The sequence below is a fragment of the Culex quinquefasciatus genome, chromosome 2 (genome assembly GCF_015732765.1).
Source record: "Culex quinquefasciatus strain JHB chromosome 2, VPISU_Cqui_1.0_pri_paternal, whole genome shotgun sequence".
Taxonomy (NCBI): Eukaryota; Metazoa; Arthropoda; class Insecta; order Diptera; family Culicidae; genus Culex; species Culex quinquefasciatus.
The window spans coordinates 191,335,819-191,347,777 of record NC_051862.1 but is presented as its reverse complement, the minus strand read 5'-3'; the positions used below and the strand labels follow the sequence as shown (position 1 = coordinate 191,347,777).

At 38.1% G+C, this 11,959-nt stretch overlaps 1 protein-coding gene across 1 annotated transcript; it reads right to left on the bottom strand.

Moving 5' to 3' along the window:
* Positions 1 to 1,761: 1,761 nt before the first annotated feature.
* On the bottom strand, positions 1,762 to 6,697 carry LOC119766448. The gene is made up of 3 exons (XM_038251004.1): positions 5,555 to 6,697; positions 5,366 to 5,482; positions 1,762 to 1,902 (listed from the first exon to the last, which is right to left on the bottom strand). Exons 1-3 carry the CDS (start codon positions 6,695 to 6,697, stop codon positions 1,762 to 1,764), a joined length of 1,401 nt encoding a protein of 466 aa, XP_038106932.1.
* Between the last annotated feature and the right edge of the window lie 5,262 nt (positions 6,698 to 11,959).

Sequence of the window (11,959 nt, the reverse complement as noted above, 5' to 3'; positions counted from 1 at the left end):
AATGGAAATAGAACTCTAATCAACTGAAAACAATCCAAAATTGATAGTCATAAAATTACTCGCAAAAATAATATTTTTAAAACACATTTTTTTATTTAAATGTAAAAACCCTGGCCTAGTATTTGATTTTTTTTTATCATACTCTCCCCACATGATTTATGATTTATGATTTATGATTTATGATTTATGATTTATGATTTATGATTTATGATTTATGATTTATGATTTATGATTTATGATTTATGATTTATGATTTATGATTTATGATTTATGATTTATGATTTATGATTTATGATTTATGATTTATGATTTATGATTTATGATTTATGATTTATGATTTATGATTTATGATTTATGATTTATGATTTATGATTTATGATTTATGATTTATGATTTATGATTTATGATTTATGATTTATGATTTATGATTTATGATTTATGATTTATGATTTATGATTTATGATTTATGATTTATGATTTATGATTTATGATTTATGATTTATGATTTATGATTTATGATTTATGATTTATGATTTATGATTTATGATTTATGATTTATGATTTATGATTTATGATTTATGATTTATGATTTATGATTTATGATTTATGATTTATGATTTATGATTTATGATTTATGATTTATGATTTATGATTTATGATTTATGATTTATGATTTATGATTTATGATTTATGATTTATGATTTATGATTTATGATTTATGATTTATGATTTATGATTTATGATTTATGATTTATGATTTATGATTTATGATTTATGATTTATGATTTATGATTTATGATTTATGATTTATGATTTATGATTTATGATTTATGATTTATGATTTATGATTTATGATTTATGATTTATGATTTATGATTTATGATTTATGATTTATGATTTATGATTTATGATTTATGATTTATGATTTATGATTTATGATTTATGATTTATGATTTATGATTTATGATTTATGATTTATGATTTATGATTTATGATTTATGATTTATGATTTATGATTTATGATTTATGATTTATGATTTATGATTTATGATTTATGATTTATGATTTATGATTTATGATTTATGATTTATGATTTATGATTTATGATTTATGATTTATGATTTATGATTTATGATTTATGATTTATGATTTATGATTTATGATTTATGATTTATGATTTATGATTTATGATTTATGATTTATGATTTATGATTTATGATTTATGATTTATGATTTATGATTTATGATTTATGATTTATGATTTATGATTTATGATTTATGATTTATGATTTATGATTTATGATTTATGATTTATGATTTATGATTTATGATTTATGATTTATGATTTATGATTCAAAAGGCATCCAAAAAGCATTCTTTCACAAATTAGAAGTGACAAATGAACCACGAAATTTTGACAAATTACAACATCCTTCGCTGTCAACATCCATTCAGTGTCTGCAATTTTAATTCTTTTTCCATGAATCCTACAATCGAACCGGTCTTTGTTGAAGCCATCCTGGCTAGAGCCATTTGATGCCAGTCAGCAGTCGAAAGTGGTTTGTACCCCCGAAGAACACTCCGTTCGATCACGGCTGCTTGACGGCTCACTGGTAAATATTTAATTAAAGTCTGTGCCAAAGCTAAGTATGTGTATTGTAATGGTGTGCTAGTGGCACTGGGAAACACACACACACACAGACTCACATTTATACAACTTATTTGTTTGGCTCTAATTCCTAACAGCCGCCGGTCTATCGTTTAGGCTTTTAATCTATTGAGTTTGTGCTGCTGGCAGGGTCCTCCGTACCGGTGCTCTCCGGTCGAGGACGAGGGCAAACGGAACGGAATCCTCGCCGGCAGTCCCAAACAGAAAGTGGTCTGAAGTGGTTCAACGTCTAGCTGGAGGGTGAAACAGGGCGTGAGAGAGAGGATAAATTAGTTGGGGATACCAATTTAGCAAAGCAGACGATTATTTTGCTTGCCTGACTCTTGAGGTACCTCGGCAGCAGACTCCGGCAGCCAGGACGTGGAGGCCCAACAATCGGAGACTGACCACTGCGGGGGCCTATTTGTCTTCCAGGGCAGCAGCAGTGGCATGTGGGAATGTCTAGATTAGAAGCAAAATATGCCTGCGGATTGAATTTCGAACGGTTCTCTGGACCGGGGCAGCCGGAGTCGATGCGTCTGCTGTAATCAATCACGGCCGGGTTACCTTTGAAGGCCATGGGTGGGGGTTGCAGATGTTGGCCCTGATGGGATTAAAAGGATTTTTGCTTTGAATTTCGGGTTCAGATCAAAATGTTTGTTTTGTTTTCTTATTTGCATGCTTTTCAATGAGTAATGCATTTCGTCAATTTGCTTCAACAATTCAAAGCTCCCAAATTTCATCGTTTCTGCGTGCTTTAACTCAGATTCCATCCACTCGTCCTTGAGTTGTTTGCTGGAAAAACTTTTCTCACGCTGCGCTCTCGCCCACTATCTTTAAAAACATCAAATTCAGCTTTCCCCATTTCACCGCGCTCGTTGTTATGCTCTCCTCGTGGTCACTGGTCCTGTCGCAAACCAACCGTCTCAAACACAGAACACCCAGCATCTCTCCAGCCGCGGAGAGCTTTTATCCGTAAGCGCCCGGTTATTTGCAAGAAATTGCCATCATCGGGTAGCATTGAGCCCGGCAAGCAGTATCATGCCTTCAAGGTTTGTTTTCCCTCAGCTGGTCGAAACAATACTCATACCGTGAAGCAAACGGAACGGAACTGGCCATGAAGGGGGTCGTTCGTAAATAACGTCGAAAACTGTCAAACCTGAGCGTTAATTATTAAAACATTTTTCGGGGTAAAAATTATGATCTTTGTGAAACACAACTTCCACACTAAATATTGACGACCCCCTTTCAAGAGATCTCAGAAATGAAAAGAAAAGAAAGTCAGCATTTTCCATGGGTAAAAGCCAACCACCCACCCACCACCCTGCCAGTGGCAAGGACCGCCAAGGACGAGGTTGCCTTTTCCTACGTTCTCCTCTCGTGGTTTGTGCTCTGTGCTGTGTGTTATGCAGAAACATGACTGTGGGGTGTACGATTCCAAGACTCAAAACTGTTTGTCCATCACCGGGCCGGGTCCCAGGAATGGATGGCCACCGCCGCACTCCAAGGTCGAAACGGGGGTTTTACGGAGCTTTCGAGGTTTTGGCTTTTGCTTTCTGTTGGTTCCATTCCCAACAAGGTACCGATGGGGGTAGGTTCAGGATTCGACATGTGAAATAAACATGACCGGATGACGTTGAAAAATGTTGAGCTTTAAAGGTGCAATTGCAACCGAAATTTTCCTGCACGGTTTTGAGTATTTGGCTGCTATTTTTCCTGATGAAGTGCTGTGAACTGAAAGTGTTCGCAATTATCCACATTTCACAATAAATTTGTTTTAAAGCATACATGCATATATGTGTGTGATCTTAACGATTTTGCAAAACGACATTTTTTAAGGGGTTACATACATGTAGAAAATCACATTATTTCATATTATAGAAAATTTATTGAATCCACTAAAAATATAGTTTTAACAAGATTAAACATGATTAAACTGAGTTAGAGACGATTTTGAGCTCAACATTTTGCCATGTGCAAAGCGGACTGTCAATCTTTCTGAGCGTTTTCTCGAAACACCGAGTTGATTTACGGGTGCCACTATATCTCGAGATGGGATGAACCAAAATGGCTAAAATTTGGGGTTATCCTTGGATGGCCCACCTCTTGCCCATACACATTATTTGTAGTATGGAAGGTTTACGAGCAGATATCTTTCGATAATTCTATTCCAGTGCTTGAGAGTATCCTTAAATCTTACTCGACTTCCGTGTATGCCCATCCGTTTCTCTCATTACATCACCTCAAGGCGCTCATACAAATCCTTTGTTGAGTCTTTTATGTCACTCGCTGCTGCTTCCTTTTCTCCTATTTAGGGATTTGAGATCATTTGCTATCTCACACACATATGAGCACATAGGGTTAAAACCGCGCCCAGATTCGCGTTACTTTTGATCAAACTTTTTCATATGCGGCCCAAGGTAAATCCCATGCGATTTGTACCGATAATGAAGATGGCCGGCCGTCATAACATGCTCTTCCTCACAGTACAATCGTGGGTACCTACTCCAGTGGTCTTCGTAAAACGAATGTCTTGCAGTGCCTCTTGAACTCGTTGATGTTGCTGGTGAGCTTAGCTTCGTCGGGGAGTTGATTAAACAGGTTGTATCCTTTATAAAGTAGGGAGTTCTGGGTGCAAGTCTTCTTGCATTGCAGCAGTCTGAGGTCGTCAGCTTGTCTTGTGTTGTACTGATGAATGTCACTTCCGTGTACCACCGTATCCGTCAAGTATTTTGGGGCCATCCCTTTCCTAATCCTAAACACAAAAACTAAGGTGTTGTATTCGATGCGCTGCCTAACGGACATCCACTGCAGGCACTCTAGCATAAGTTGTCTTGAAGTCAAACGGTCACATTTCAGTATCAGACGCATAACTCGGCTTTGAAGCACTTGCATTCGTTTTAGCTGCGTCCGGGTTGCAAGAAACAAAATTGAGGCACAATAGTCAAAATGGGGAGCAATCAAAGAGTTGTAGACGTGTATCTTTGCTTCTGAGGTCAGGTATCGGCTGATTCTGCACATAACTCCATACTTGCGAGCTGCTTTCCGTATCGTGTAGTTAATGTGTTCGTTAAAGTTAAGTTTTTCGTCCAGCATTACTCCAAGATATTTAATCGCTTCCACCCGTTCAACTGCCTCGCCATCTACCATAACTGATTTGCTAATGTCATTGAGCCGCCGTGTAGTCACAATCATGCTTTTCGTTTTGCTGACGTTAAGTTGAAGTTTCTTCCACCTCAGCCAATCGACAAATCCTGCTAGTTCAGCATTCATCACGTCAAAACATTCGTCCAAACTATCTCCCACTACGAACAGAACTGTGTCGTCGGCGAACAAGTTCACTTGTGCCTGCCGTAACGCTTGTTTTAGGTCGTTCATGTACAGGATAAACAGCAGCGGTCCTAGTACACTTCCCTGTGGTACTCCAAGATTCACATCCGTAGCGGGCGATGTTGCGCTGTTGTACCTTGTCACTTGTACTCGGCTGCTTAAATAGCTGCTTAACCACCTCAAAGCTGTACCACGTATTCCGCAACGATGCAAAACTGCCTTCAACTTGGATCGGTCAATTGTCTCAAAAGCGCGCTTCAAGTCCACGAATACAGCCAAGATAATTTTTCCTTCTTCCACGTACTGCTTCCACTTCACAAGTAGGAGGTTAAGAGCTGACTCACAAGAATGATGTCTCCGAAAACCAGATTGCTCCTCAACTATTACTCCCACTCGATCCACAAACGCCGTCAGCTGCTCTTTCACAATCGTTTCTATGACCTTCTCGTACAGCGGCAACATGTTGATTGGTCTGTGATCTTCCGGACGCGTTGATTTCGGCACCTTTGGAATTGGAATTACCAAAGTTTGTTTCCAATGTTGTGGGAATTCACCTTGGCTCAGAGACCTGTTCACAATATCCAACAACTCTCCTCCTACGACATCCAGAGCATCCAACATCACACGCTTTGTCACGTTGTCGACGCCAGCACAGTCTTTTAGCGATCGAACGGTATCCTTGAGTTTGGCCATGGTGACTTGTTGGAATTCGTACAGCGACTCTTCTGGCTCTTCCTGCACTGCTACTGGAACTACTGATGGAGGCGGAATCTTCGCATGAATCTCTTCTACGCTGTCCACAAAGAAGTTGTTTAGACGCCTTGCTGTTTCTGCATCGCTGCAGCCGGTTCCAAAGACGATTTCTGCATGCTGCTTTCCTCCGGGCTGAATCAGCGATTTCAAACATCTCCATAGCTTCTTAGAATCTCCATGACAGCTTCTGATTTCTTCCTCAACCGACTGATTTTTCGCCTGTTTCAGACCCCGGACGTAAGCGTTCCTCAACAGCTTGTACCTCTCCAGCGCTGGAACAGATTTTGTACACCTATATTGCCGGTACGCGTTGTCTCGTTCATTTTTCATAGCCCTCAGATGATCAGTGTACCAGTCACTTGTTTCTGTGCGTCTACAGCAGCGAACATCGACTAAACTTTCAACAGCGGACACCAGATTTGTGCTGAAGTTACGCGATGCTTCTCCAATTGTCTCATCTATCCTGCTATTATTGCTCCTGTTTCTTCGAAGAATTTCTTGCAGCTTGTCCTTGGAGTACCGCTTCCAGCTTACATACGATTCTTCTCGCTCCGGAAGATTGATTGTGTCATTCCCAATCGCGATACTGATTGTCTCATGGTCAGACACTTTCAGTTCTTCAACAACACGTGCTTCTGCATTCTCCATGTTGGTGAAGACGAGATCAATGATGTTGCTGCTTGTCGGTCCGACGCGCGTGGGTTCCAAAACAATCTGCCTCATTCCCATAGCATCTGCAACGTTCTTTAGCTCTCTGGAACACCCTGGTTCATTCCATCGAATGTTGAAGTCACCGACGAATACATTCCTTCTTTCATCTGCGAACACACTTCTTAGCCATTCTTCGTAGCTGTCAATAAACTCCGTGTCACTGCTGCTAGGTGAATGATAAATTCCTCCGTAAATTCCGTTGAGTGCTGAGCTTTTCACGTCCACTGCCAAGAACCAGTTTTCTCCAACAGCCATGTTTGAAATCGTCTCGTATTTTAAGCGATCATCCACGTACACGGCAACTCCACCTGTGTGTGCTGACCCTGATAGACAAAAACTGCAGCTGTACGTTTGTATCTGAAACTCGTCAAGGTCGTGCTTTTCTGTCAAGTGTGTCTCCGTCAGTACAATTATTTTTGGCGTTGTCTTTTGAATAATCAGCTTCAGTTCGTCAAAATGAGATTTCATGCCCGCAATGTTCAGGTACAATATATCTCCGTCCGGTTTTGGTTGCTACGTCGTAAAGTCCACCAATCTGTTCCTTTTCTCCTGCTCCTTCTGGAAGACCGGGCAATCACTACTCCAAGCGGAATGGTTTGCGTCGACGTTCACCTTACGTTGCACTCGTAGTTTTTCGCAGTTTACACACTTTTCCGCTGTTGCTTTACACTCCTCCCATTTGTGGTCTTCGCTGCAGATTGACAGATCTGCTTTTCGGATCTGCAGTCGGCGCCCTTATGACCGTAGCCATTGCACTTGAAGCACCTGGTCACCTGCAACCCGTCAAAAACACGACAACGATTCCATCCGCAGTTGACTTTCCCCAGATCCAGTACCTTAAAGAAAGTTTCTGCGTCCAGCTCGACGAAGACTCCGATATTGTTGAACCGCCATTTTTCAATGTGGAATGTCTTGCGTAACTTGAAATGCTTCAGATTCGCGAAGACGTCATTCTGCTCCACCAACGAATCTCTAAGCTCGTCTTCGTCCATTTCGTCGCTCATTCCGATGATCTTTATCGACGGTTTGAAGCTTTCACGTAACTGGGCTTCAAATCGTCCTCCTAGCTGCTTTTCCACGTTTGCCTGCAGCACAGCAACGGATGCCTCATCTTTGAGCGACACGATAACTGCACCGCTCCTGCTGCTGGTCACCCGATGAACGTTGAGATCCTTGGCGTTGACTTTCTTCTGAACTTCTGCACGAACGTCTTCTACCTGCACTCCTTCTTTCGGCCTAATCACGACGACAGGATCTGGTTTCTTGCTCTGTTTCTTTTTTACTTCCTCCTCGGAGATTTTCACTCGTTTCCGCACCACTTCCGCAAAGCTTGTTTTTGGAGTTGAGAAGCTCGCTCCAGTCTCCTCAACTTCCTCTTCCGCCTTCCTCTTGTTTGCTGACGCTGCTGCTTTTGCTGCCGACCGCGTAAGGCTGAAGGCTCTCAAGACATATCCCGTGTACATGATGAAGCTCGATTTTGAAATTTTTCTTTTTTTTTAATACAAAAATCAAAAACTAACGATTTTTTATATGAAAAACACAAAAATATTTTTATCTTTTTTTTAAATATGTTTTTTGAAAATCGGCGTTCGTCATGCACAAAGGACCGGTTCAATGAGTCTTCACCAAAATGTTGAGCCAATTTAGTCAAGGCAGTTGTAGATATCGTGGCACCCGTTTTTTGAAACTGCTAAATTCAAATAGCTTTATCTCGGCAATGATACAAGCAAATCTCTTCAAATATGTTTTGATAATAGATGAAAATATATATCTTAATGCCCTGGAAACAGATTAAAAAAAATTGGTGTGTGCTCACACCAACCTCTGACTTTTTTGTCGATTTACATGTATGTAACCCCTTAAATGCAATTCTGCATCATTAGTTTTTTGGTCTTCAGACCATTTTGAGATCTTGTCGTGGTAATGAATTCGTGTTTTTGCCAAACAAATAAGCGGGACATTTGAGAAAATAAGAGAAAAAATGAAAGGGTCAGAATAGTATTTTTTTAATATGTTTGCTGAGTTTTTATTAGCATGAAATCATGAATTTAGTTGATTTCCATTAACTGGTGATATTCTAGACAAAAATCAGAACCGTAACAGCAGTTTTAAAATACCGTCAGTGGGGGTGACTTTGGGTCAAAAAACGATTCACCTCTCGTATTTTCATAATATTTGTTATTAAGACAAAAATTAAAATAACATCGAAAATCTTTCAACGCAGATTTGTTCTTAGATAGTTTACTAACATTTTCCCAAAATATGGTGAATTTTGATAAACACTACCTTAAATGCCAATTGTTTGAAAATTGGCCCAATCTCACCCCTTAGAGGGGGTGACATTGGGTCAAATGAAACTTAAATAATGCTCAAATACAACGATATGGTAAAACAAGTCATCCAATAGTGTTTCTTGTTCGAGGGAATTGTATTGACACGCTACAATGTTTGAAGTGGAGATTTTCAAACATTTGGGTAGTTTTCAAGCAATTCTAACAAAAATATTAGAAAAATGATTTTTCGAGAGGTCATTTTTGGCCAAAAACGTACCCCAACTTTAGACAGCTGCCAAAATAACAGGATTTGTTCTAGGAACGAGATTTTTTCAGCGAAGTCATCTTAAGATGTCCCCTACACAACCCTTTCAACCAAGGGAATGATGGAAAAAGACAAATCCGTATAAATAATTTCAAGATTTTTCAGGTTTAAACCGAAAATGCGATCAAAAATTAAAGTGGAAGAATAAGGCTTTTAACTGCTTATTTAATTCTCGGTGTACAGGACGCCGCACTGTTTAATCATTTTCTGACGTACATTCAATTTTGCAGTCCAAACCCAGTCATTGAATTAGAAAAATAAAATTATTTTTCAAATTTTCTCTTCTTGATTTGTGTGCACCTACGTCGAAGACCAAGATTGTTTACTTTTTGCTCTTTGGTCTGACAGTCTTGGTCTGACAGATTTGGTCTGACAGCTTTATCATGGATTTTGGTCTGGTCTAGGCGAGGGATAGGACAGAGCACCTTCCTGCTTTCAACAGAATTCATTTTCATTGAGAAGAACCTGAGAAATGGTAAAATCCGTAAAAAATCACTTTGACCCAATCTCACCCCCAGACCCAATTTTTTTTGGATTTGTACACTAAAATTTCAACAATTTTCTTGAGATAGTCTTAGTTTTTCTTATAAAAGTGCTTTCAAATCCAATCGATTTATTTCAAAAACAAATTAGAATTTTCAGACCAAAATATGTTTTTTTAATTCGGGAAATCTAGAACAGAATAGAAAATTGAAAAAATCCCGAAAAATCTCGGCATGAATAAAAAGAAGGGGGGACAATACACAAAAATTGACATCAGGGATACCCTCTGACTCGATTTCTACGGCAAAAATAAGTATCTAAGTTCCAATTTTGGGCTAAATCGGTTAAGGTTTAAGGGTCACAAATCGCCAAAATGTATGCAGAAAAATATCGTTTCAGTAATATTTTGCCAAGTTGCACAGGTCTCGCCCAAAATTGTCAAAGTGTGAAATTCTTGTAGGAAATTTAATTCCCTGCATTTTTGCAGAAGGGTGCAAAACGGTATCTCTTGAGATTTTGCAAAAAAAAAAAATTCTTGTCACCCTAATCACTCTAAAATTAATTTGAAAAAAAAATGATATATTTTCAAGTAACATAAAATAATTTAAAAAAATAAACTTAAATTTTATTTGAAAAAAAAATTAAGATGGGGATATAGGAATTATTCTAGATTGAAAATGGAGAATTGCTTTCAAGTGGTATTAATTTCTAGGATAATGTGATTGAAGAAAAAACATGAATAAATACACCCCTGTACCATTTTTTTTTCAAATCTGAGAAAACTTCCTAATTTTTTAAACTTTGCTTCTTATAGTTGGAAATTTGAAGTTAAATTGTCACCTCATTATCCCCCTTTTTCATCACTTACTGGAAACTGTCATGGAAATCAAATGTAAAATCAGCTCAAACATTAAAAAAACATAAAAAGCTGAAAATGTGTTTTTATCTGTTTGATCCAAAACAAGATATGACATTCTCAAAGAATTTAACTTGTCCTTATATTTTTTAAGAAACTAAAAAGTTTTATATGTTTGATTGCAAGCAAACATAACGGGGTTGCTTGTACCCATCACGAGTTATCGCGATTTTACGAAAAAAAGTTTTGAAAAAGTAACTTTTTGCGTTTCTCTTTGTTTCGTCGTCCGTTCCTGTCGCGGATGACCATTAGGGTACCCAAAATAAGGGTCTTTTTTATCAAAACCTCGCTCCACAAGCTGAATATTGTTCCTTGAGCTATTTTAGGGCTCTAGGCCAAATATGAGCAAAATCGGTCAACGTTTACCCATTGATACTCAAAGGTGAAGTTTGTATGGGTAAAATCGAAAAAATGTATGCAGAAACTCGTTTTTGTACGATTTTATCAATAAGCTGCGCTACTTCCATCAAAATATTTCCAAAAGTGAGATTCTCATTGAAAATTAAATGCTCTAAAACTTTGTACAACATTTCAAAGCCGTAAAAATAAATCCTGAAAAGTTATTAGTGATTTAAAAAGTCATTTTTGTATGAAAAACATTTTTTTCATCAGCTTTAGGCTTGGGTATCAATGGGTTAATCTCAACCGATATCGCTCAAAATTGGCACAGATGCCTAAAACAACTAAAAAAAACCGTTTTCGGCCTGTGGAGCAGGGGGTCATTTTTCTAGGCACCCTAGTGACCATGGACGGCCAGATTACAAGCAATCCCCTTATTTTTATCTATAAAAATTTTTGTAATTGTCTGCTCTACAACTTTAAAGAACATTGTTATACTCTAAAAAATAAACCTACAAAGTTAGAAAAATCAAGAAATTTTAAAATGCATGCTTTTGTTTTTAATGAAAAAATAACCCTTCTGGGTTAATGTAAATTTGAAAAATACATTAAATTTTCCTTAAAATTAAACGGGAAATGGCAGATTTTTTTAATTCCCAACATTTCTATCTCATCACAATTTCAGACTGCAAATTATTAAAAACCCACTATTTTTTCGCATGTTCAATAATGGAAGGAGTCGTACCGCCCCTCCGTCACGAGATATCAAAAAAGGGATCTCGAATTCGTGATCAGGGACAAAAGTTACCCCTAAGGACAAAGTTCATGCAAATCGGGGAGGGGTCGGGGCAACTGCTGTGTGAGTTGGCGGAGAATTACCCATTGTAAGTGTAGGATGAAGTTCTATACATTGTTAATTTCAAAATAAAAAACTAACTTAATCCACCTATGTGGCTGGAGCCTTTCTCACTCATTACCAACAAAAGCTGTACACAAATTTTATCTTTTTTAAGAACCGGATTAAAAGTGTACATAAATATCACTTAAGTGGCTATATCTCGATACAGGGTTGCCAGTTCTTCAATGTTTTGGACTTGTTGGAAAGGTCTTTTGATAACCTAACCAACGATGGGTCGGATGATGGACCCGGACATAGTTTACATACATTTAGGTGAGATCCG